A 27,224-nucleotide genomic window follows, 5' to 3' on the forward strand; every position below is an offset into this window, starting at 1 on the left:
TGAGAAGGTGCATAATGGAACAAAACAGCAGCAGAGAATAAACAAATCAAACAAGAATCCTTTAAATAGCTCAGCACAACTCTATTTATTGTCTCTTGTATCATGCTTTTAACAGATTTTATTGGTATTTTAGTGTTTTTTTAATTTCTGCTTTTCTGCTCATGCCTCTGTCTTGTGTTGTTTAAGTGTCCACTTCTGTCCTGTCTTTAAATGTTTGTGTGAGATTCCCACTCCTGCTAAGGCGGTACCAATCTACCTATGGGTATTAATAAAGTCACTTTGAACCTGGAAGTTTAACCTCAAAAACTAAAGGTGTTTCAAATCAGTAGGGATACTACAGTTTGTGTTACATCTCAGGTGATGTTATTATGACAAAAGTACGATGTTGATGTACCAATGACAATCCGCAGTAAAAATAATCGCATATAATTCTCCTAATTCTCTTTCATATGACACTGGTGAAGTCAGATAAGCCTGTGATGACGCATCCTCCCATTTTAGTTCCATCATATTTGGATCAGTTTTGAGGATCATGCTGGCGCTGTCCATTACCTGCGGTGCTGAAAGTGATGCTTCACACATCACACATCTTATTTATGCTGAAATACTATTTTCGTATTGTTACCCGGAAACTGTTCAAACTAAGTTGACAGAAACTTGGATTTGTTTCAGTTTTTAACAAGTGGCCGTGGAAAGCGAGTCAGAGCCCAAAGTGCTAGTTTGCTTCACCGGTTTCGAGCGTGGTGTTGCGTTTTCCTTGTATCCGTTGCCTCAATTCTTCAACATAAGTTAAGTGCATTTCTTACGCTGGACGAGCTATTAAAGGTTAAATTACGTCGTGGGCGTAGCGGCTCCTTGTAATGGCGACCGTGCCGTAGATGTGCCTAGGTTTTTGAAAATGAAGCGGAGAAGAAGTTATTTCTTTTAAGAAAAACGCCGAGGTTCCCCAGAGGAGGACTTTGCGTCTATAATCGTCATCTTTATAAGAGGTAAACGTAGCTGTACTTGTGAACTTTTGTGCCCCCGAAATGATGAAGCTGAAGTCAAACCAAACCCGGACGTACGACGGGGATGGTTACAAGAAGCGGGCCGCCTGTCTGTGCTTCAGGAGCGAGACTGAGGAGGAGGTGAGTCCGGTGATGTCGTGTCTGCAAGGCCCGGCTAACATTAGCCCTCGTAGCTGCTTTCAGTGTATCCTCTGTTTATAAACCAATATATATTTCACCGCTACTGTGGTTTGATGCCAGCTGGTAACGCCGACACACTAGTTACTTTAGCCTCTTGTCGCTTCTGTAGAGGCCGTGAATAACAATTACTTTTCAGCTCGTACTTACCTAAGTGTTATGTAAGCCTCTTTAGCAACATCGGTCTGGCATAGCTAGTTATACTTGGAAACAACCTGTTAGCTACATGCTAATGTTAGCATGCTAACTAGCCGTGTGGCTGCTGTGGGCAGCCGGCTCTCGGCCAGCGACCACAGCCCACAGCACAACCTGTGATCAGTGGGGACTTCATTCTTTTGATCAGCTGGCTACAGAACTCACTGTTTTGCTTTCTAAAATAAAATTTGCCCACGTTAGAGAGAAACTGGTTCTTAGTAATTGTTAGTGAGAACTATGTTAGCGTTAAGCAACTGGTATTGCTAGCCAACACTGGTAGATAGCTATGCTAGCAGTAGCTTTAAGGTAACACTGGACCTGTTAACCGGCTAACTTAGATTTCTAAATCTTACATGGGGTTGCCGAATATTTTATTATACGTAACACAAAGAATCAAAGTGTCTCTTAATCTCAATACAAACTCAGAACCTGTTTTGTCGTGTACAAATATCCCCACGTAGTTAACGGAACTGTGTATTGGCCACAGCCGCTACCTTAGTGCGCTCTCCCACGAAAACCTAGAACTCCAAGTAGCCTGCAAAGGGTTATTTCAGATCAGACGCGATTTGAAAAGCTGGTGTCCAGTCAACAACACAAACAAAGATGTCTTTGTTGTAGAAACATTTTACAAGGGGAGGAGACGAGTTGAGACTAAACTAATTCCTCAAAAGTAGAGGCAAGATTGTAAACAGCAAGGGTTGTTGATTTCGGAAAGCCATCTGTGTGATCAACACTTCCTTAGAAACTTTTACCAGAAACTAAAGTCTAGAAGGTTAGCACTATGCCAAACCTTGGGGTTTCATCCACAGATTTGCAGAAAAGCACGCTCACTAAGTCATACTTGAGTCATTAAATAGTTGGTGTAATCTGTGTGCAACCACATAGTGAGTCTCCAAAGGTGTAAACAGGCATGCTGTACATTATCTTTTCCTAAAAACTGCAGTGATTTTAATGAGTGTGATTACAGTGAGAGTCAAACTGTATTTTGAGACTGAATGGCAACCTGATAACTCTGACAAACACAGCATTGAGCCCAATTGTTATGCGTGTACAGTATTGATCGGGATTTGTTGCAGGTGCTGCTGGTGAGCAGTAGTCGACATCCTGATAAGTGGATAGTTCCTGGAGGGGGAATGGAGCCAGAGGAGGAGCCCAATGTTGCTGCAGCTCGAGAAGTGTGTGAAGAGGTGGGTTCTGTTTCAGAATAACTTGTATATTCAGTTTAGACTTGCATAGCAGATCTCTTTATTCCTTCTGACAGATGTTGTCAAATTCCAATGTGGCCAACTTGGCCTGACCCTTATCCAAAACCCGTGTGTGAAACTCGCAGCCAGGAATTTTGTTCTGAGAATTTACTTCCATTTGTAGTGAAGCACATTATAGGTTAACAGAAGTATTGTGTTTCATTTCTATTAAATCATGTCTGTATATAACACTGGGCCTAATACCTTACTCTCAAAACCCATTTCGTCAGTGTAGTCATCCTGTTTTCATGGACAGAGAGGCAGAGCCTAGCAACATGTAAGCTGTATCATAGCATCATGTTACATAGCAGTGTTTAGGTGTCAAAGGAGATTACACTGAGATTGAACACTTGCTGTCCAGTGGTTGCGTTGCGACACTATCCAATTGTACAACACTTTGAAATAAAAGAAAGGAGTGGGATTTATTTGTGTGTTCTGTTTTTATAGCTGTAAGCTTGTCTTTGAGGTGTTTTGAAGGATAAGACATGGATTTTTGTTTATATATGCACTAGGGATGAAGGGTATAAATTAGGTAGCTGCTCTAAACTTATTGGAAATCAGTACTGTGTTCAGTCCCTTTAATCAGTTGTTCTATCAGTGTTAAGAGTGGTAACATCTCTTGGGCATTATGATCTGAATTGTGGCAAGTAAGTGAAGGAATTGAATATCACCCGGCTGTCGGCTCTTGGCAGGGCACTCACCATATAAAGCCTATTCTCTGTCTGTGATCCATCACACTGACAGATGCTGATATCATCCCTTATCCTGGCTCCCTCTGTTTGGTAGCTTTGGTGGCTGCTGGAGTGGGCAGTGTGCCAACCCATTTCCACATGGCCAAAACCAATGTCACATCACATCTGATGTGTGTAAAAAGTGCTAAAAAGGCTGCATTGAGGAACTGTGGTGACTTTGAGTGATGCTCAATACATCACCTCTTACACTGGCTTCCTAAGCTTCTTATTGGACGGTGGTGTAACAGGACATATCCTAATCCTGACAAGCTTATTCTGATGACCGTATGATCAGCGAGTCAGCGATTATGCTTACAGTTTTGGAGTCTTGCCCAGCATGACAGTGCAGAGACAGGATTCAGGAACAGGCCAAAGGTTAAACAGGGCTTCTTTGTCTCCCTGATCTAATGCCTGTTAGAGCCCAGCCCTGCGCCAATAAGATGCAGGACAGTGTTCCATAACTTGTAGCCTCAATGCTGTGCATCCTCTTTGTAGTTGATGCCCAGTAGTGTTGTCAACTGCATGAAAGCCTTGGGTGAAACATTTTCCATCTCATAAAAACACACAGATTTACTTTTGGTCAATCACTTTATCCCTGGTGCATCTTTTGGGCTTCTAGTGGTGGCCCGGTTCTTTTCCATAGGATCTTGCTGAAGGCTTGAAGAGTGCAACACTGACTTCACGGTACAGCATATGCAGTCAACATTTATTTATAGACTGAAACTGGAACCTGAAGAAGAAGCTGCAAAGATGTCAGCAAGTGGCTGGGCTCTGTATCGAAACCCGACCTGCTATTCACCTCTGGGACGAGCAGGATCTACATCTATGCAGGAGATTTTTTTTTCTTGTCATTGGAATTTTTAACGCGTTGAAAGTGTTTGAGTTCTCTCAGGGGAAAAAGTTGTGAGATCTGCATCTGGCTCTCGACTTGAAGAGCAATTAGAATATCATTGACAACCGTCAGGGAAGTTGTTATTCTGTTATGTGTACTGACCTTTTTATTTGAACTCGCATTATTTTGTACTGAAGCACTCCATTTGCAACACTAAACGGCAGCAGGATAGAGGTGTTTATGTGATTTGTGGCTGTATAATTCAGGCGTTTAGTTTATAGCCAGTGAGATATTCACTCTGGGTTACACGTTTTAGATTTTTACTGTTGTTCACACAATCATAGAACTAAGATTATTTAAACGTTATTGGACGAGGTAGATGACTGATAGATGAAAAGCTTTCCAAGTGTGGTTTATAATGCGAAAGTACTTGGAGTATGATTTCCAGTATTTCCAATCTCAGCACAGTTAAAGGTGCCCTATATTGGATTTTTTCATGGTCATGTGCTTTTGTAAAGTTTGTTGGAGTTGATTGCTGACATTACCTACCTCCATTACTGAGCTGATGACTGTTTCTACGATAACAACCTCTACACAGATTTCTGTGTCAAGGTTTCAGGTCATTTTTATGTGAAAATCCTCACATTCACTTCCCAGTTGTTCAGTGCCTCTCTTCTTCTCCTCCACCATTGCAATAGCGTGTAACACTGGACACTGTTAGCTTAGAAATTCTGTTAGCTAACGTCAACACACATTCAGTTCCCAGCACAATGTTGACTCTAACAGAGTCATCTGAAAATTACTTGCAAATCCTACATAAAGAACATTCAATTGATGAGAGAACAAAAATATGATTTGAAATGTTAGACTAATAAATATTATATGTCTTTTAAGAAAAAAAGAGAGTTCTGATACTTTATTACTGTGATGTATGTATTTGTTTACCACTGGCTTTATTTTTCAGGCTGGTGTGAAGGGGACTTTAGGTCGTTTAGTCGGAGTATTTGAGGTAAGCTCCCATCTGTTGACTATAGACTTTGTTTGGTCCTCAAATGTCAACACATTCTGCAGAATATTTGAGGAGTTAAAAAAAGAATTTCCTTTTCTCCCCCCACAGAACCAGGAGAGGAAACACAGAACCTACGTTTATGTTCTTATTGTAACAGAGGTGCTGGAGGACTGGGAGGACTCGGTCAACATTGGTAAGGCCCCTGAATTTGTTTACTTGTCAAAATGGGGATCATACGGGCAAAGTTCTGAGGCAGTCACATGGGGTTTGTAGCTTTAAAAGCCTTATTTCTTTCAGGCCTAAGTGATACTGCAGCTTAGGTTTTTTTATGATACGTTTGTTTGGGGATTATAACACGAGCTTTGTTCCTGCCCTTGTGATTTCTGCTTTAATGCTGCATACAGTACTGGTAATTATTCAAAACCTGCTTTCCATTGTGCTTTTTCCCCTCTCTTGTGTCTCACATGTTGTAACTCGTTCCACAATGGTGTCTTGCTCTGTCAACAGGGAGAAAAAGGGAATGGTTTAAAATAGACGATGCCATACAAGTGTTGCAGTGTCACAAGCCTGTGCAAGCCACCTACTTTGAGGCTCTCCAGGAGAGTTGCCTGACCAGTAACGGAACACCTTTGGTGGCCACGATAGGTGGGGACCTCTCCCCTACCTACAGCATCAATCAGAGCTCTGTCTCGGGTATCAGATAACTAAAACCACAACTCTGATACCCCCAGGAGCTTTCGCCACCACTTGCGCTCTTACTTGTGTCATTTCTCTCTTCTCTTCTCTATTCTATTCTACTCTTCTCTTCTCTCTACTCTTTTTTTGTCTCAATAACATGGTTTGCCTTGCCAACTCCTTTGTGCCAGACCTGTGGCACAGACTTGATGACAAGTGTTGGGTGAATAGTCTGAAACACTTTGTAAATGTAAATGTAATTTTTGACCCCTCTCTTTTTTTTTTTTTTCTTTTTACTGACAATTGCATGAAGTGTCCCCTCGGCTCCCCTCATTCTCTTTCCTTAACGCGCCCTTAGCGTGGTGTTTATTGAATGCAAGAACTACTTTTTACTGTCGTAATGTAAAAGTGTATACTTAGTGCTTAAGCTGAAGGCTTTCGGTGGTCTTTTTAATGTCTCCTCCATCTTCAGTTATTTTTCTGTGAATGAATGTGCCCATTAGTGTATCCCCTCCCCTGTCATGAGGATAGGAAATGTTGTCTGTATCTGAATGAACAGATTTGTGGGAAGTGACTTGTCTTGCATGAGCACTGTTATATTGTCTCACTCGCTCGAGTGACCTGATGCTGACTGTGCAAACAGACTTGTGGTAAGGTCTTTGGATTCTCTTCATTTTGCTCCTTATCGTGGTTGTTGATGTCTCTCGGATCAGAAGGATACAGCCCCTCAGTAGTCTCTCAATTTCAAGTGTTAAGTGTGTTTCTCTGTTATTTGGGAAGCTAGCCAAGCACTACAGGTTTCACCCTTTGAGTAAAGAGTGGAAGAATGTCAACATACATTGTGAAATTAACCACCTTTTTCCTCAGTGTCTTTACCTCCTTTTTAATCTTTTTTGTTTTCCTTTTGAAGATGCTATCTCTTGACTACAAAGTCTTCCTCCATATACTGAGAGGGTAGAAATAGTAGATTTCAACCATGGACTTGTAATTTCAAAATGCAGCACATATCACATAAGTTATTTAAACCCATTTCCATATTTTACTCCTCACATTCAGTTTGTTAAAAATCAAATGTTTACATTGTGTTGGTAACATAGCACAGGTGACTGTAGTGGGCACTTTCATCATGGTAATTTTTTTTAACCCCTTGTTTAGTATTTAATCTGCATCCCCAAATACACTCAAAACATCTGCTTGACATTGAAAGTAATGGAATCTATAATGCTGTCTTTGGCAAGATGCAGAACAAACAAGCCTTGTACAGTTTGAGACCTCGTTTTTAACATGTAAAATGCTTTTGGATACTAGTTTTTTGTTTTTGTTTTTTCTCTCTAACGTCTTGGCAAAAGTCTCTTTAGCCGAGCTGCGTCACATGCCTGGATGTGGCGTGAGGCAGCTGGCTCAATACTGTGAAACTGGAGGCGCTGTAGATAGCATGTAAGAGGTTTTTATTGTAAATTCTTTATTTCTGTATAGATCAAAGGTGAGAGTGCAAATGACAAAACGCCTCTTACACATCTGTGAGTGCTATATGTCATTTCAATTGAGGCTGGAAGAACTGTTGGCTTTGGTTTCAGTTCTGTTGGGAGTTTTGGGTTTTTTTGTTTTGTTTTTTTGTTTTGGAAGATAGCATTCAGTAAATCTGAGGCTGAAGAACGAGGAATGTGGCTGTGGTTGTGGCTGTAAGTGTCGGGCCTATATAAAACTGAATACTGTATTCTCCTACTTTTTTCTTAGACCAAAACAAAGTTGTAACTGTAAGGAATTACTGTTTTTCCTCATCTTTGGTCAAGCTATAAAAATGAAGTAAACATGACTGTGGTTTAGAAATGGACAGGCAGTAAATCTTTTTCAGGCGAGCCACTTTTCTTCTGTCCTCAAACCGGGGTCAGCCAGTAGCTAAAAATGCTGCTACTTGGGTGGGCGGTAAACACTGATCACCTCGCTCATTCTGATCAAAATGCCACCAATTACTTTGTGCAACAGCTGCATTTCCCAAAAACTACAACAAAGCACAACATACCAACTCTGACCAGTTTTTGAGTGTGTTATCAATTAAAGTTTGGAAGAAATTAGTCAAGTTAGTTTGTAGATGCTTTAGGTTATCCATTGACAGGCTTTTCTCCCACAATGCAATGCATAACAGAAGTAGAGGAACTGCTCACAGCTGCAAAAAATTTGAAATAATTGTGGAGAGCAATGAAACATCTCCGGGAATGTCTCAGGAAAAAGTCTTACTTAAGGAAAAAAACATTTTAATGTCTCTTTATGAAGGGTTTTTTTTTTTCTAGCATGTTAATGTCTCACTTTTCACCTATTTTTTTTAGAATAATTTCCTACTAAAATGAGGCATTTTACCACACTTACGTAAACTAATGATAAAAATCTATATGTAAAGATAAATGTGTTATGTAGAATTAGTTTGCAAGACTGAGTTGACATGGTTTATGTTCTGGTGAGGTTTTGGTGATCATACAGCAAACACTTATGGGAAATGTAGGTTGCTTGCCAGAAATGTTGTATTTTGATGAAAATGAATAGGTGTTTCAGGTCTACAGGCCATTGCAGCAGTAGATACCTTCTGAACTTTGAGTAAAACCATCTCAGACTGGTTTAAAGAATCTCATCACGATGAATTAATGGCTACTGGAACAAGATCTAACCTGGAAAAAGGCCATTTCAGAAACGGTTCTTTTTTTTTTTTTTTTAGCTTATTTTTTATTGTTTTTTCTCCCGTTTATCATTGATGAGGGCATCTCTGTCCTAACCAGTCCAGTTCATACAGACTAATATCAGTCTGTGATAATAAAACCTGATTTCAAAATGAGTCATGAGTAACAGTATGGCTGAAAAGAGTCTAAAGTCTCTGACCGTTTCAGACTCTGGACTGATTTTATTGCTGTGTCTCAGAGGTGTGGAGGCCAAAGTCTTGCTTTATTATGCCCCCAGGGATTCATGAAAGATTTTTGTTGCTTAGACCTTTTAGTTTTCATCTAAATATGCAATCTGAGCTCAAGGCAACTGAAACAAAATGTAACCCTGTATAATTGGCTACAGTTCAATCTAGTCTGTGGAGGGTTGACAGGTATGTCAAAATGAATGTGAGGAGGATTTCTGCAGGTAACAGCCAGTGACTAAAACATTAATTACCACTTGTTCTTTATCCATTTTTTTTTTTTGTTTGATTTTAATTTGTTTTGTTCTTGTACATCACTAACACAGTTCCCTTACTGCTAGCAGGTGTACTTCAAATGTAGTAAATAAGAGCTGTGCCCATTTATTACAAAAAAAAAAAAAAACTCCCTTCTAACTCAAAGGCAGTTCTTGTTCCAACAAGTGAGAACATCTGTGAAGGGAATTAGTAGAGAATAAGGAAAGAGTTAAAACTGAGGAAAACTGCTTTTCTGCCATCAAACTGCCTCTTTTGTATGACATCAGAGCTTCGGAACCGGAAAAAGACAAAACAGAGGATTAATTATTAAAGACGACAATTGGAGCTTCAGATAAACCCACTTCCTTAATCTACCAAAGTATGTCATTCTAATTAGATAGCCCCATCTTGTGGCCAAAGTTAAACAATGAAAGCATATCACCTTGCAGCTGAGGATTGTAACAGTCAAGTTTCCTTTCGCACAATGGTTCGACTAGTTTCCTACATCAACAGCTTGTAAAGGTTAAAACTGATTCAGTGGCTGATTTGAAAGAGTTCTCCCAAATGGTTGCAATTGAACACGTGTGCACTTCTAGCCGTTGACCTCAGCCTTGAAGTTACATACATGTTGTAATTGTGTTCTCCAAGGTGTATGTGTCACTGGAATTTTATTTTCCTCTTTTGTCATTTGGGACTGTGGAATGAAACCAGTGCGAGAAGACTGAAGATTGTAATATAAATGTGCCAACGAATAAACACCAGTATTTCACATCCAGGCTTGTGTCATTGTGTCCATGCGGTGTTCTTATCCCACAGACAATAGAGGATTCATGTGGAGATTACCCCGACTTCATCTAAACTTAGTTTCCTTTTATATGTGCCATGTTTGAAGGGTTGGAAATCAGCAGACGGTTGCATCATTCTTTATATAAAACTGTTAGACCAACTCGAACTACCAGTACATGATGCACTCAGTGTAACAACACAACAGGAAATGACAATTATGCTGTAACCTAAGATGGCTGCAGTAAATGAGCGTCACTTAGACTCCACAATCCAAATCTACAGCTTAATGCACGGGTGTCAAACATACGGCCTGCGAGTAGAGAACAGCTCACCAAAGGGCCCAATCAAGCTCATGGGATAAATTTATGAAATGCAAAAATGACACTGAAGATGTTTATCAATTTAGTTCATGCTCCACATTGAGTACAAATCAATCTCCAGTGGGTCTGATCAGTAAAATACTATCACCTATAAATAACTTCAAATTGTTTTTGTCTTAGTGTAAAGAAGTAAAATAACATACAAATGTTGACATTTAAAAAGTTTTTTTCTCAAAAATATGAATAACCAGAGCAAATGAGCAACCTGAAATGTCTTAAGTGTGATTTAACCAATATTCTATCTGTTATAAAATCAGTTTTTCAACCTCAGGGTCGGGACCCCATGTAGGGTCACCTGGAATTCAAATGGGGTTGCCTGAAATTTCTAGTAATTGATTAAAAAAAAAACAAAAAAAAACTTACTAATATATGGTAAGTTGAGAGACAATCACAATACATAAAAGACATGACGAACTGTGAAGTTGAAACTGAAGCACTGTAGTATTTATCTTTCAAATGTTCATTGTGGTCGGTTTCAGATGCTGCAGCTCTTTCATAATTCAGTTTGAGTTATCGTTTGTTCAGTATTAATTGTCAGCCTTGTAAATCCAAGCTGGACTGACTGTACATATCCTGACCAAGGAAAATAAAATTCTCACTGTGCAGTAATCTACACCTGGCTTTTCTGCCTCTGTCCATAATAATATACAGGGTGGGGAAGCAAAATTTACAATGAACATTTAGGGTTTTTTTCTCAGCAGGCACTGCGTCAATTGTTTTGAGACCAAACATATATTGATGTCATAATCATACCTAACACTATTATCCATACCTTTTCAGAAACTTTTGCCCATATGAGTAATCAGGAAAGCAAACGTCAGAGTGTGTGATTTGCTGAATGCACTCGTCACACCAAAGGAGATTTCAAAAATAGTTGGAGTGTCCAGAAAGACTGTTTATAATGCTAAGAAGAGAATGACTATGAGCAAAACTATTACGAGAAAGTTTGGAAGTGGAGGAAGCAACAAAAAAACATACCAAAGCTTTTATTAAAGCTCTCAAATCCAAAATCCTAAAGGATCCAACCAAATCCATGAGAAAAATGGCAATTGAACTTGAGGCAGACAACCGTTAGAAATGCAGTAAAATGTGATTTGAAGATTTAAATTCTCATGACTTTCAATAAACTAATTGGTCATACACTGTCTTTCAATCCCTGCCTCAAAATATCGTAAATTTTGCTTCCCCACCCTGTACATTATACAGGCTAAATGTCATCTAAAGTTAATGTTTATGTGCAACATAGTACAGCAAACTATTATATGATCAAAAAAATAATAATTTTAGCAAAAAAAAAAAAAAAAAGTCTGTTTTAAATGTCTGGGGTCATCAGAAATGTGTAATGTGAAAATGGGGTCATGAGCCAAAAAAGGTTGGGAACCACTGTATTAAATATTTGTGATCTGTAAGTTATGAACATGTGTAAACGACTGACTGTAAACGACTTCAGTTTTTCCACAGTTGTTCATTACTTTTTAAAAAAAGAATAGTGTGAACATTTTCATTATGTAACTGTAACTGACAATTATAGGTTGTTTTTACTGCTCCAGCCCACTCCAGATCATATTAGGATGTGACCTCTGAAATAAAATGAGTTTGACACCCCTGGTTTAATGAATGTCAGCCTGTGTAGGTAGTAACATACTCATTTACCGCAGACTGATACAAACTCACAGTAATGAGTTTACAGTAAAAAAGTTGCCTTTATCTGAACAATTTTTGCAGGTCACGAAGGCGGATTATGAGATTTTAAGCTCCATGTGGTTCACTAAAGACCTGAACAGTAAAGGTGTGCTGTGTTGCTGATGAGAGCACAGTCCTGACTCAATCAGGAGCCCAGTGAAAAACAAGGTAATTACATTATAGGATCAAGTTTAAAGAAACAATGAGATACAGTATCTAATCATACTGAGGAACTTCTCCTTTTGCATCTCATGAATAAGGAATAAAGCCATTTCACGTGCCATCTCACTGATTACTAAACTCAAGCCAACTTCCCTCTTCAGCATCACAGAGGTTTAACTGTATTCATGAACCGCCATAAACCCCCCATAAGAACACACACTGTTCATTTGTATTTCCATTTTTTCTTTATTGTACAGAAAGAGATAGTTAAATTTACTGAGGCTGCTGTCCTCTGCCACGTCCGAAGCCGCCTCTCTGTAACGGAGAAAAAAAATTTAATTGGGTAAACACACCACATAGCTGTATTTCAACATCAATTTCTTACTGGACTATGCAACCTAAATTTAGTGTTCTTGCATTCCTTGTTCAACTGATGTAAAACCGCAGCCACAAGTGAACAGTCTTTCAGGAAGACATTTGAAGCCTTTGTACAACCATTTCTCATTTGATAAAACTACAAAAATTGAGTAGAAGTAAAAAGATAATTCTGACAACTGCACAGTGTTCTGTAAAATACCTATAAAGAAAATTAACAGAAGTAGTACTCACAAACTGGAACTCTGTGGCAGCTCCAGCGCCAGCCTCTGCTTTCTTGTCGGAACCAGCTGAAAATTACAGAACTCAGTCAGTAATCAGCGTTCACATGTTGAATTTAAGGCTTCAGTCCCCAAAATGTTACAATTACACATATCTACCAATAAAGATCCTCTTATCACAGTTCACTCTTCAACGCTGTCATGCTTTAAAAAGGCGTTTAACATATACAGATTTGTACAGTGTAAACAATATTTTGCCAGTGACTAAGTCTTGCTCTTTTACTTTACCAAAAGAGTTGTTTATTTACTGGAGACTCAATTTGTAGTTGAATGTCTTAACACAGCCTCTCAAGGTAAAGACAACCTTTCTGTCATAAACCATTCACGCAGTGACTTTGGGGAATAGAAGTCTGAGTGTTCTGATGGTATACGTACGGGGTGCAGCAGATCGCCTGTATGTATCTCTGTCAGCCTCACCACGGTTAAGGCGGGCAGGCCTCTCTCCTTCCATTCCTGCAAAGAAATAACAAAAATCCCTCAGCTTCAATTCCACCAGTTATGAAGTATTCTACTTAGTACACAACTTCAACCTGAGAGTTGCTGAGCAGCTGTCAAAGGCCTTCATTAAATATGAGATGGGAGATTTTCAGGAGTTCCTTAATGTGCTCATAATTCATGACTAAACAGTAGAACTTTGCATACCTAAGAGAGCAAAATCCCTGAATGAACCACTGTCTCGTGTCAGACAATCTCTTTATCGTACACTTATCAGCAATTAACTCCTAAGCACTTAATTTCTTACTGATCTGCTTAATGATTACATTAGCCTGATAAATTAAGGATGATAGGAACAACTGTCCTGAACATTTACTTCAGGATGAGACATTCAGCTTTAAATGTCAGATTTGCAGTCAAATGGATCATTATTTTAACAGACCCAAAACAGGATGATTAACAAATCCAACATGTGGAAAAAACAAAACTGCAGCAAAAACAGTCAGTGGAAGTGGGAAGCCTTTTATAACTTCTTAGATATGTGCAGATTTCCATCCCTTCCTAATACATCCCCATTTTCTAATCCCATCTAGGGTTATCTGCACTGGATCAATGAAGGACAGAGCCATAGCTGCAGCCTTTTGACTCCCTGATGTTAAGGCGTATGGAATGTTTCCATTCAGCAGATTTGAAACTGGACAATGTCTGTCAGTTGAGCCCCAAAATCGGGCAGAGTTTAAGTTAGCGCTACACCCTATAGATGCATTAGTATTAATATCAGATAAATACCCAAAACAGATCCAATATATTTTGTGAGTTGATTAAGTATTTGCCTGACTAGTTTTCGAGTCTGTACTCAACATTACTACCATTACACATAACATTATATTTGAATCCAATTTCCAGCAAAATAAATATCACACTAAGCAACTGTCATCTCCCACATTCCAGTGCGGCCAATTTGGGACTTCAATTCCCGCATATATTCCAGCTTTACTCTTATTTGTAAAACTTCAGTAAGTCTGTATTAAAATTTGCAGGTAACAGGAAATATGCCAAGCACTGCTTACAATTATAAGGCAGTATGTTATTCAAATAAACACATCACTTCACAATATCACTGCCTGTCTCATCGATGACTAACAATCATTATCAACCCTAGACAAGCATACTGATCAGATCCTAACAGATCATGCAGAACTCCAGCCGAGCCACACATGTACGTCCAATCTTACCCTTGGGCCTGGGCCTTGCGGTCTCAGGGCGGGTCTGGCGGCGCAGGGTAGCGGGCACGATCTCAGGGGGAAGATGGAGGAAGTCTCTCAGGTACTGGATACCTTCATTGGTGAGGTACCAGTAGAAATGACGCCAGGCAAATTGCTCCTTGACATACCCACAGGACTTCAGGGACTGTGAGAGAGAACACGTCATTTAGACATCATGTACTCAACTAAGCCAATTCATGTCTCAACTACACTTGCTCAGACATCAGGGAAACCAGAGCTGTAAGTTAAATCAAACTGTCAAGTGCCTCAACTGATGAGCTTAACTGCTATGCAGATCATTAAACAAAATGTGTATGTCCATTTGCATGGGATGCTGTGATGACAAGACCTGACAGTAAACTGCCCTGCATTTCTTCCAGCTTGGCTTGTATATAAATCTTCAGAGTACCAGAAAACAGTTTGACAGCATAAATCCACAATCAGATTTCAAAGCCATTGTGTCTCACAGCAATTAACTTAAGTCAGATTGACATCCACTTTCAGCTGTCAAGTGTTCAGACTGAAATGCACCTGCAAAGTGTATAACAAATCAGATGTACATCTATCACTGTCAACATAACTTTCACATTAAGTCTGTGAGCAATGTTTTCTGCTCAACCTTACTAAAAATCAATGTAGATATGCATTTAACAGTCCTGGGCTGGGAGTCTGAACACAAACACAATAGGTAGCAGCACCTAGAACTCCTCTGCTGTGGGTAAAATTACTGTGCCCCTAAAACAGGGGTGTCAAACTCAGGTCCTCGAGGGCCAGGATCCTGCATGTTTTAGATATTTCCCTCTTTCAGCACACTTGGTTCAATTACTGATCAACTCATCATCATGCTCTTTTAGAGGCCTGAGAATGATGTAATGGCTCCCAGGTGTGATGGAAGAGGGAAATATCTAAAACATACAGGATACTGGCCCTCGAGGACCGGAGTTTGACGCCTGTGCCCCTAGAACTTTCCCCTTATCCAGAACATCCGCTTCTAATGTATGCTCATCAATCACTGCTCTGACAACGCAGACCACCACTTTCACTCCAAACAATACAAGGCACTGACGGCATTTCCATATTTGTTCACTTATACCTCTGATAACAGTAACAGGGTTCATCTCATTGCCTGGTTTCTCACCTGCATCGCTTTCATCACATGTAGGTTGGGCACATTCTTATCAGCGAGCTCGGGATGCTTGGCCAGGTGGACGTCTTTCTTGGCCACCATGACTCCCTCCTTGAAGAGGAGCTCATAGATAGCAATACGATTCTTCTTGGGCATCAGCATCTGAAACACAAGACATGATCGGTGTCACTTCCCTCCTGTGCGAACAGCTAAAGGTAGGCTCAAACACGTTAGCATGCTAACTAGCTTGCATGTTAGCTAGCTTGGTTAGATATATTACAAAGCAACATGGATCTTTTCACACACGTTACAACACTAATACAGTGTATTTATTCTACAATCACTACACTGCTGGTTAAACCTTTACTAAACAGTAACTTTGACGAAAGCGGCCTGTAACCAAGAAAAATGGCAGCCTTTCGTGAGCATCAGTGCCGGAATACTTCATCAAATATCAAGTGTTATTAAACATTTAGAGTCAAAATGCGTTTACGTATACCACGGTGACATTAACAACAAACAAATATTACGCATAAGTGGGTAATATAAAATAAGATGTTGAAGATTTATTTAGATTACGACGCCGGGTTTGTCTTTACCTTTCCACTTGATAAGTGACCGGAGCCGGAAGGAAAGACTGTCGTTGCTCCGGACGGTTTAATGTCGCCGCCCAGGCCTGGAGGGGAACAGCGCCCCCTGCAGGTGTGGAGTGGAACTGCAGCCAGATAAATACAGTCAGTAACGGAGCTGAATGGGAGATAATTTTACTACAAAGACCCACAAAGACGCGTAGAATTTAGTTTATTTTTTTTAATCATGAGTGCTATATTTTTTAACATTTATTTTTGTGCCGATGAACTGTGTATCGCTACTTTCATGTCAATATGCGTTAATAATCAGGAAAAACACCAACGCTTTGGTTAGTACGTCAACAAAATAAAAGCCCAACCAGTTTCGTATTTAGTTTTTAGTATCAGGATGTATTTTTTTATTTATATGGAAGAAATATGCAACTTTTGTCAATCTGAATCTGAAACTACTCAACACTTATTCTTTTTATGTGAACATTCTTCTAAGTTTTGGTCCAAAATTGAAAATTATATCATATCTAAAAGTAACAATTAAATAAATATAACATCCCAGAATGTAATTACTTCTTTTAAACATGATACTAACAATTTAGAATTTATTGTAAATTTGTTCATATTATTTGGAAAATTTCATATACATAAAAACAAATATACTAAAACACTCCCGAATTTTAAAATCTTCCTATTAGAATTTGGAAATTATATTAAATCTTTAGAAGTCATTTCTAATGATAATAATAATAATAATAAAAAAAAAAAAAAAAAAAAAAAAAAAAGCACTAACACCTTGGCTATTTATAAACAATTTTTTAATACTGACTGAACTCTCTGTTGCATTTATTTATTTATTTATATTTGTCAGAATTATTATTTTTTATTTATTTACTTTTTTATTTTTACTATTATTTATATATTATGCTTTGTATTTTTAAATCTGTTCATTATTTTCTTAAACTTATATGTTCAAATGCACTTTCCCTTTTGACATCTTGTTGTTTGTTTAAAATGTTGTATTGTATACTCAAATGTTAATAAAGCTGAAAGAAAAAAAGAAAAAAAAAATTGATGAAGAAGTTATGTAATTACTATGGCTCTTGTCTTTACATACGTGCAAAATACTCCATTTTGTCTTTTTTCCCCTAGACTTGTCTTTAAATTTAATTTTAGTTAATTTTTTAATTTGTCTTTTATCTAAGTTTTCTTTCTTTTGTGCTCGTGCTCTTTCTATCACTGTGTATTTAATGTAGTTTTAATGTTTTTATTTTTGAATTGTATTTATTTGTCTAATTGTGACACTTGTTTCATTGTGAGGTTTGACTGTTTCATTTGCTAATAACAAAAATAAAAGTTACTCAAAAGGCATTTGAGTGTGAAAAAAAAGATGAGGTGTATTTTATTTTATTTTATTTTATTTTATTTTAGCTGCATGTGAGTTTTGTCCATTTGGATTATAACATTTGGATAAACTTAATTTGAAGCATATTTATGTGTTTGTCAGTCAGAGTTAAATGTGAAACATGCAAAAATACTATATGTATGTTCAAGATTCAAAATTATTTGTCACATGGTCATGGTATGAACAGTGAAATGCAAGCACTGTCCACAAGGCCGTGCTATAGAAATTCTCATGTGTTCATAGTGCAGAAACCAGAGCATAATGTACATCTGTATAACTTGATGTATTTGACAAAGAAATAGCTCAGTATACATCATGACAGCATGGTGAAGGTCAAGATCATTTTCTTCAACTTATTTTGAAAAATCTGAAAAGCATCTGCAGTGAGCAACTGACCATTAAATACAGGACTGAAAGCTATAGAAGATCCTTCATGTCCACTGCTATTAAACTTTACCACATTTCAGTCTGATAATTCACATTTTATTTCTAATTGTCATTTGTATTTTTTTCCCTTTCTTTTTCTTGAGCTAATGAAAAAAGTAGATTAACTTCCGGGGATCAATAACCTCCTGAGATCCAGGAAATTAAAAGGCTTTTATACATTAAATAATTGTCTTGATTGGAAACAGCATAAAGCAACAGTTCTGTCAAATACATTTTATTTTATTTTATTTTTATTTTATGGAATGTCCTTTGCAGTGGACAGTTTTTAAGTAAAGCTGTGAAACCCTTGTTTCCTACAGAGGACAAAAGTGCATTGCTGGGTCTCAAGAGGCTAAAGTTCATTTGTGTGAGTATCTGGATCTGTTAAAACACACTAGGATTTTAAGTAGTCTTACATAAATGTAATTGTTCATGTTTAAATGAAAAATATACATCATATCCATTCATTTCATATTTTATGTATGTGGGTAAAGCCCCCTGTCTTACTATGAAATTATCTGAGAATATTGGAATATGGTGATTACAATATGACTTAGGAAAAGGAAAGGAAGCATTGTTAGGAAGATAGGCCTATATTTTAAAATGTGTTTTGTAGTTATCTTACAGTTAGGGGGGCGGCCATGGCTCAGGTGGTAGAGCGGGTCGTCCAATAACCGAAGGGTTGGCGGTTCAAATCCCGTTCTGTCCATGTGCTGTTGTGTCCTTGGGCAAGACACTTCACCCTCCAGTGCCACTCACACTAAATGCGTATAAATGTTTGGTGGCGGTCAGAGGGGCTGTAGGCGCAAATTGGCAGCCTCGCTTCTGTCAGTCTGCCCCAGGGCAGCTGTGGCTACAGATGTAGTTTACCACCATCAGAGGGAGAATGTGAGAGCGAATGAATAATGGATCAATAATGTAATGCGCTTTGGGTGTCTAGAAAAGCGCTATATAAAATCCAATCCATTATTATTATTATCTAGAACATTTGATGTGTTTTAGCTTATAATGTAAATTATCCAATCCAATCCAACTTTATTTATAGAGCCCTTTAAAACAACTAAAGTGGACCAAAGACTAAAAGCTCAGTAAAAATAAATAAATAAATAATAATAATAATAATAATAATAATAATAATAATAATAATAATAATAAAAGCAAGATAAAATAAACAATAAAACAATAAAATCAAATAAATAAAACAAGTTAAAATTATGTCTCTTATTACATGTTTAAGGGGCTCCATTTATAAGCAGAGGATTTCTTTTGGGGTGTCCTATTACAAAATGTATTGTATTAATGAATTGTTGATTTTAATAACTGTTTGTGATAATTTTGTAATAACTGAATAAATATAATTATTTATAATTGAATATTGATTGAATAATAATGAGCAATTGAATTGACGCCTTTATTTTGAAGGAGTCTTCCGGATCGTGTCGCGTCAGTGCGCGTGTCTTGGACATCAGCTGACGGACCCTCCCCCATCTGGAGGCTCCACTCACAGCTTCATTCACCGGCCATTCAGCGGACTCCTCCGATCAACACAACGATGACATTTTAACCGCGTTCACAGGAGCTGGATTATCACTTCTTCCCGGTACGTTCTGCTTTTCTTCTTCTTCTTCTTCTTCCATCACTTATCTTCACCTTCACCTTTGTTGTTACTGAAGAAGCTCATTTGACGACTGAAATGTTGCTGAATATTTCGTGTGTTATCGGTGAATGATCAGGGGTTTGTCACCAGTGATGGACCCACTGACACAACATGAAAGAGTCCACAGCAGTGGAAGTTTCGGCTGTGTGTGTTCTGGAGCTTCTGCATTTGCATAAAAACCCTGCAGTTTGCATCCAGCACACATCTAACCGGAACCAAAACCACACTGAGCCCATACTTTACAGTCAGTAGGAGTGTGTTTTTGCCATGTGTCCACAGTTTAACACTGCAGTGTAGGAGTTGCTGTGCAGATCAGTGTGTGCAGGCTGCAGCAGAGCACTGTGGGGATGGGAGGGGGGGGGATTGACCCGGGTAAATAACCCCTGTCTCTGGGGAGGGAGACTGGGCTCCCAGACCGGAACATCTCCATGATTTACGGCCTGAAGAGCAGCTGGTGGTGGGTCAGGTCCGGGATGTTGTGTGTTTCCTCCTATCCATGAGCTCTGTCCTGGGTTCTGAACTCCAGTCTCAGCCTGTTCCCAACGCATCATACTGTTTGCCTAAGTCAGGGGTTCACAACCTAAAGCAGGGGGGTCAAACTCATTTTAGTTCAGGGGCCACATTCAGCCTAATGTGGTCTAAAGTGGGCCGGACCAGTAAAATAATATAAATAATAGGATAAGAACTGATAAATAATGTCAACTCCAAAGATTTTTTCTATGTTTTTGAGTTAACCCTCTGGTATCCGGGTGTACTTTTTAGGCACACTTTGCAATTCGTTTTAAAAAACTTCATATTATTTTTCACAATTTAAATAAGGTTAGAATTCAAAAGTTGTTCATTTGTGCATTATCTTTAAAATTCTGGCCACCAACTAAAATATGCACATTGTAAACAAAAGAAAATTACCAGACTAGCATCTGTCTCCCAAGTGTGCCTGAAACGCACTATTTCTTCCATTATAACCACTGTTTTTGATCCGAAAGCCATTAAGGCATAAATCCTGCTTTTACTGATGTCTAAGCTTCATTTGAGAGGTGAGGGTCTAAATTAATTTATTAACATTGTTAATGTTGCTGTCAATCATTGACATATGCCAGGCTGCAAAAATCAAATAACATGTAATCCAATTTTTATGTAGTATTTTGAAAAAACCAAACAAACATATTTTGTGTTTTTTGCATCAAAAAATGTAGTGACATGATGAAAAGAGATCATTTAAAGGGTTAAAAAAGTCTAAAATGAATGATTATTTGATATGTATGATGATTAGGGCTGACCTTAATTTACAAAAATAAAATCAAATTAAAGCAGAAAAATAAATCAATAAATAATATTTAATACTTTGATTTATAGGTGTGCATTTTACGCACACTTGGTGACAGATGCTAGTATTTTTGAACATTTGACCTAGTGCCAAAAATAATCATGCAAATTAACCAGTGTTGGAGTTAATCACTGACATATGCCAAGCTGCAAAAATCAAATAATATGTGATCCACTTTTTATGTAGTATATTGGGAAAAAAATAATTTTATGTGTTTTTTTGCATCCAATAAAAAAGGTTTGTTTACATTACAAACACGACATGTAAAGGGTTAAAAAAAAAAAAAGACAGTTACTGAGTATTTGGTGTTTTTATTTACGGCTCAAGTTGATGAAATAGAAAAAAGTGTAGAATTAAAAACAAACTGGATGAAATTTTTTTTTTTTTGACATTATTCTACAAGTATGCCAAAATGGCACACTTGGTGCTTAGTAAGGGCCTTGCTGGATGGGATACTGGAGGGTTAAGAAAGTCAAATTCCGTAATGAAAATGTTTACATATACGAACTGTACTTGAACATTTAAACAAATATGAAGTATGTGGAATTGTACCAATATTCTTCCTTTTACTAAATGTTGTGTGTATTTGTAGATCCACTGTGATCTGTAAGTTGAGATGCATATGTATAAATGATCAACTAAGGCATGATATTGTTAACATACACAAAGTCATCAACACCGGATGCTTGGAATTGCAACGTGCTGTGAGCATGCTCACGCCGTGGTGAAAGAGTGGAGGGAATATTAGCAAATGTCGGAAAAATGGGAAAATGCAAGTTTCAGCAGAAGTGGTTGCAAGAGGAACTTTTCAGGACCTGGTTAACCCTTTCATGCATGAATTATGAGAACCTTAATCAAGATTTTTTTCCTGAGTGTTTTTATTCCTCTTTAGGCATAAAAAAAAAAAAAACAATGCGATTGAGATTTTTTTTTTTTTTTATCAACCTATTTTTCATAGAGTTGCAAAAATGTCCACTTAGCGGGGCACCATGGGTTTAATTTTTGAAGCAAAGAAACGTATTTACCGATACACTATGAAAATTATGAAATACAAATAAATTTTTAATGCTGCTAATATGATCTTTTCTTACATTTTAACATACTCCAATACTAGTTATTACTCACTTCATGGAGATAATTTGCAAAAAGAAAAATAATGTTTAAAAAAACTGTTAATTACCATCAAATAGCAATTAACATGTTAGTGCAGATCAGGTTTATCATGAACAGCAAAGTTACTGTAATGGTATGAACTGTAGCGTCCACTGTGTTGGCTGATTTGGAACTAAAACAACAAAATCCATGAATATACAAGAGAACAGCTGTAGAATAACTGTCCACTGTAGTGACCACTATGCATGAAAGGGTTAAAGCCTGTTGATGGTAAACCGTCATAAAACTATTTATAGAACTGTATCTGCAGTTGGACATTAAATTTGTTTAAAGTGGCATTAAAAAGCATTAAATTAGATTTGCTGATACCTGCAGAAACCCTGTGATATGAACAGAAATATTAGGACACATCATGGCCACAGCTGTCAGATGTCCTGTTCATGCTGATTTGACATATAAACATCAATAGTAATAATCAATATGATATTTATAACAATATAAAATTATATTATTACATTTGTCATTATTGTTTTGTATCCCAGACCCCTGTTAGAAAAAAACCCCACCTGAATTCAATTTGTCCCAATATTTTTGTCCATATACTATGTGACTTAGGCAGTTATGCTATGTGGCTAACGCTATGCATAACACACTGCAGACTGTAATCGAGCCATTATACTGAGATGTCACAACAGATGTGAAGCAGAAGTTAGATTTCTACCACATGCACAAGTTATTTGTTGTGTATCGTGGTATCGGAAAGGTTCATCTGCTGACATAGAAGAAGTATAATATATTTTAAAAAGACTCTGGGGTTTTCGACAACATAACCAATGTGGTATAATGAACTGTATACAGATAACACACCACTTTCAATTAGCGTGTTATCTGTGCGCATTATAAGCTTTCAGCATGTATATTTACACCATGTAAAATAGCACGCCATTAGCATGATTAGCAGCTAGCGAGATTAGCAGCTAGCACGATTAGCAGTTAGGGTTAGGTTTCCCAACCTTTTTTGGCTCGTGACCCCATTTTAACATCACAAATTTCTGCCGACCCCAGACATTCAAAACGGAGACTTTTTTTTGCTAAAATTAATTTGTTTTTGATCATGTAATATTTTGCTATACTATGTTGCAAATAAACATTAATTTTAGACGACATTTAGGCTATATAATGTATATTATTATGGACGGAGGCAGAAAAGCCAGGTTGAGGATATGTACAGTCAGTCCAGCTTGTATTTACAAGGCTGGCAATTAATACTGAACAAACAATAACTCAAACTATGAATTATGAAAGAGTTGCAGCATCTGAAACCAGCCACAATGAACATTTGAAAGACAAACAGTACCACAGCGCTTCAGTTTCAGCTTCAGAGTTTGTCTTGTGTTTTATGTATTGTGATTGTCTCTGTCAACTCACCATATATTTTTTATTACTAAGTAGTTTTTTTGTTTTGTTTTGTTTTTATCATTTACTAGAAATTTCAGGCGACCCCATTTGAATTCCAGGTGACCTCATGTAGGGTCCTGACCCCAAGGTTGAAAAACACTGGGTTAGGGTTAGGGTGAAAGGATGAAAATGCGTACGTATAGCCCAACAAATGCAATAAACTAGTGTCACATACAATGCAATTTCATGAGATCAGTCTGGCATTTTGAGTTTCAGAAATGAGGGAAACTGAAACATGGAAAGGGTAGTGTATTGGTCAGGGAAGCTTTCGCTAGTCAGAAGAGTTGAAAATATTGACTGGAAACAGCTCTTTACCGTCACACTGCACATTTAATCTTTGCAGGGAAGCGTAGACATTCTTCACATGTCGCATAAGCACACTTTTGTTGTGGAAAAATTAAATAAAGGGTTTTGACAATCCCAATTCATAAAACAAAAGCAGTGTATCGTACAGTTAGCAAAACATGTCCGACCTTGAGGTGTACAGGTTACGTCCTCACGTCGGTATACGTCACCATAATAATCAATAGTATTTAAAGCAGCAGTACACAGGGAGGCAAACATTATTATCATATCTTGGCTAAAATTTACTTAGGGGGTCAAGTGAGTGGCCATTTTTATTCAAAAAAAAAAAAAAAATTGTAAGAAATGCATAGAACTTTGTTAAATAAAGCTAATACATTTGTGCACAGACTACTGATGTTATTTGACAGTGGAAGCTATATTTTCAGAAATATTGGATTTGGAATAGCACGTGTATGTGAAAACTTTTGCTGATGGACGGATGTGACATTACCCATGATGATCTGGTCAGTACCAGTACTTTAATAGTAATAAACTTATATACTTACTATTGCTAATTATTCTCTTATTCATAAATGTTAGTATTGTGGATCTAAAACAATAACAGCTGACACAAAAACACAAAATGTGGCAGTGGACGGACGTGACATCGTTGTTATGGATCCCATCATACTGATGCTCGGCAGCCATGTCACCGTTTCCACAAATGATCCCTGTGCAAAAACTAGTATCATAATTATTTATTGTATAGTTTATCATCGTACTAAAGAGTAAATAACAATATAGAATTGTTCTTTCTTTATAAAAAATACTTATCATTAGAAAACGGTTGATTTAAAAAGTGACGTCTGACATTCTTAATGTACAGGGTGGGGAAGCAAAATTTACAATATTTTGAGGCAGGGATTGAAAGACAGTGTATGACCAATTAGTTTATTGAAAGTCCTGAGAATTTATTTGCCACAAGAAAATTGACATAATAGAAAATGTTTTTATTCTATGTGTCCTCCTTCTTTCTCAATAACTGCCTTCACACGCTTCCTGAAACTTGCGCAAGTGTTCCTCAAATATTCGGGTGACAACTTCTCCCATTCTTCTTTAATAGTATCTTCCAGACTTTCTCGTAATAGTTTTGCTCATAGTCATTCTCTTCTTTCCATTATAAACAGTCTTTATGGACACTCCAACTTTTTTTGAAATCTCCTTTGGTGTGACGAGTGCATTCAGCAAATCACACACTCTTTGACGTTTGCTTTCCTGATTACTCATATGGGCAAAAGTTTCTGAAAAGGTATGGATAATAGTGTTAGGTATGATTATGACATCAATATATGTTTGGTTTCAAAACAATTGACATAGTGCCTGCTGAGAAAAAACAACTAAATGTTCATTGTAAATTTTGCTTCCCCACCCTGTATGTATTGGTGTAACATAAGCAGGATGGATCAGCACCATACTCCATATTGCAACCTGTAAAAATAAAACGTGATATGTAGTATATAATCTTGTAAGAAAAATTGGGGAATCTAAAAGAATAGAATATTTGTTTTTCAGGTAAATTCAGTTCAAATATAACTTGGCCATTTGTGACATGAAAATATAGCATTAATTGTGATGAAATTGGACATTTTTGAGCTGAAAACATAGTTCATATGACCATCAACATGTTGCAACAGAACTGAAATCCTGTAAATTTGCATAACTTGCATTTACCAACACAAAGTTCCTTTAGGGATTCACTTATATTGATTTCTTATGCACAAAGACATAAATAAGACCTCTAAGCAAATTTTAGCCAATCTATATTATCATTATAGATCATCATTACAGTAGGATCCATTGTTTTTGCTGTTTTACTCACACTGACTAAATATCAGATTATGTCACCGCTAAAATGTTTTTATTCTTCCCGTCTCTAGATTTAGCAGAAGAGCAGGACTACATGCATTTCCGTTCCTTTACTGGAGGTGAAATGATCAATCAGACTGAAAATACTGCATCTCAAATGTGCTTGTCTCTGAAGATCTTTTTGGATTGACACTAATTGTCACACAAAAGGTGCAAAGTAGCGACCTCCCCTTCTGTTCTGGGAACTTCCGTCACTATAAATGAATGAAAACAACAAACCAATTCCCTCGATTAATATAACAGGAGGCAGCTTTATCAATTATTTGTAGCTCTGAAAACCCCTTTTTTTCCCCTGTTTTAGATTAATTTTGTATTTCATCACAGCTCCAGGTCATTTATAGAAGAGTGTGTTCCTGTGTGCGCCAAAGTGCTTTTATGTGAGCAAACGCCTAATTGGATTAATTCATATGACAAATTAGGGATCCTCATCTGATTTGCGGTGTCCAATTCAACTTTTGTCTTTTTTTTTGTAGCTGAGATGACAGATGTGGCGTCGTTGCTAATGTAATTAATTAGACTAAACCCTAAATTGTGTGTTTTTTTTTTTTTTTTTGTATAAGTAGATTCATCTGTGTTATTCCCAGTGGACACACACAGACACCACTGTTTCACTTCAGTTGCCATTTGTACTTACAAGCTTGGCATGTGACATCTGGTGCTCTCGAGGCCTGAATAATGATGGTATATGTTTGGTGGAAAACTGTTAAGCTTGTTTATTCTTCTCTGTGAATCCCCTTTTGCTTCTATGACCTAGAGATATGACTTCAGGCAGTTTTAGTGTTCCATCTATGTCTGTTTGGATCAATACAATTAAAGCTGTTTTCTTATAAGAATTGGCAAAGCGCTGAATAAGTACTGGTTCAAAGTTACTCAGTTAAAGTGAGTACTGTGTGTGTTTTTATGAATCTTAGACCACCAAACAGAAAGGGCGCTATTTAAGTTTCCTTCATACGTGTGTAAGGTTACATACGTGTGAGACAGTAGGGCAGTGGCTTTGGCGTGAACTCGACGGTAACTGGAGCCTGAGATAGGATCCTCACAGGGGATCATGGGAGAAAAGAAGGCAGCGTTTCCTTAAAGGCCCAGGGCTTTGAACATGTTTCTTTTCACATAGTGTTGCACAGTGAAAAGAGGCAGAGGTAGATTTTGACCTGTGATGTGTGTGTGTTTTTAGTGGAAAAGGACGAGTTCTCAACATGTATAGACACGTACCCTGGGGTGCCAATAAGGAGGAGTAAACAAGACAAATTCATGACAGAAGCATAGAAGTCAGGAATTAGACGTTGAAAGTATGTTAAGTTTCAGTTTCATTTTCATGCTAGCGCAAGTGAAGGTATGTGTGTACCGCGCACCCACCCAGCTCCGACAGATCAACAAGATTCTGAAATTCATGAAAGGGCACACAGTGTTTACGGCCTGATCACAATCAAGGGTAACAGGAGGTGTGCACAGATAGATAAAAAATAATAATGCTCTATCAAAAAATCAGACAGGCCATTTTATTTGTCTGATATTTCTCTGTTAAAGTCCAA

General features: G+C 37.6%; 3 protein-coding genes across 3 annotated transcripts in view; 2 read left to right on the plus strand and 1 right to left on the minus strand.

Moving 5' to 3' along the window:
• The first annotated feature begins 564 nt into the window (after positions 1-564).
• nudt3b (nudix (nucleoside diphosphate linked moiety X)-type motif 3b) lies at positions 565-9,796 on the plus strand. Its single transcript, XM_030133697.1, has 5 exons — positions 565-1,127; positions 2,456-2,566; positions 5,151-5,195; positions 5,304-5,388; positions 5,703-9,796. Exons 1-5 carry the CDS (start codon positions 1,029-1,031, stop codon positions 5,897-5,899), a joined length of 537 nt encoding a protein of 178 aa, XP_029989557.1. The 5' UTR covers positions 565-1,028; the 3' UTR covers positions 5,900-9,796.
• Positions 9,797-12,258: 2,462 nt separating this feature from the next.
• rps10 (ribosomal protein S10) lies at positions 12,259-16,201 on the minus strand. The gene is made up of 6 exons (XM_030133698.1): positions 16,114-16,201; positions 15,527-15,676; positions 14,359-14,533; positions 13,064-13,141; positions 12,642-12,697; positions 12,259-12,347 (listed from the first exon to the last, which is right to left on the minus strand). The coding sequence occupies exons 2-6, from the start codon at positions 15,674-15,676 to the stop codon at positions 12,306-12,308; spliced, it is 501 nt and encodes a 166-aa protein (XP_029989558.1). The 5' UTR covers positions 16,114-16,201; the 3' UTR covers positions 12,259-12,305.
• Positions 16,202-19,414: 3,213 nt separating this feature from the next.
• The window catches only part of pacsin1b (protein kinase C and casein kinase substrate in neurons 1b), a 74,636-nt gene continuing 66,826 nt past the window's right edge, over positions 19,415-27,224 (plus strand). The window contains exon 1 of the mRNA XM_030133691.1: positions 19,415-19,526. The gene's annotated coding sequence lies outside the window, so the exon portion shown is untranslated. The remainder of the gene's footprint in view (positions 19,527-27,224) is intronic.

The sequence above is a fragment of the Sphaeramia orbicularis genome, chromosome 5, assembly GCF_902148855.1.
Source record: "Sphaeramia orbicularis chromosome 5, fSphaOr1.1, whole genome shotgun sequence".
Taxonomy (NCBI): domain Eukaryota; kingdom Metazoa; phylum Chordata; class Actinopteri; order Kurtiformes; family Apogonidae; genus Sphaeramia; species Sphaeramia orbicularis.

Excerpts from the sequence above, each read along its gene's own strand:
- nudt3b (XM_030133697.1), top strand. The coding sequence starts at position 1,029 with ATGATGAAGCTGAAGTCAAACCAAACCCGGACGTACGACGGGGATGGT. Across the intron at positions 2,567-5,150 it reads CTCGAGAAGTGTGTGAAGAG|GCTGGTGTGAAGGGGACTTT; the intron begins GTGGGTTCTGTT and ends TTTATTTTTCAG. Across the intron at positions 5,196-5,303 it reads GTTTAGTCGGAGTATTTGAG|AACCAGGAGAGGAAACACAG; the intron begins GTAAGCTCCCAT and ends CTCCCCCCACAG.
- rps10 (XM_030133698.1), bottom strand. The coding sequence starts at position 15,676 with ATGCTGATGCCCAAGAAGAATCGTATTGCTATCTATGAGCTCCTCTTC. Across the intron at positions 14,534-15,526 it reads ATGTGATGAAAGCGATGCAG|TCCCTGAAGTCCTGTGGGTA; the intron begins GTGAGAAACCAG and ends TCTCTCTCACAG. Across the intron at positions 13,142-14,358 it reads CGCAAGGCCCAGGCCCAAGG|GAATGGAAGGAGAGAGGCCT; the intron begins GTAAGATTGGAC and ends ATTTCTTTGCAG.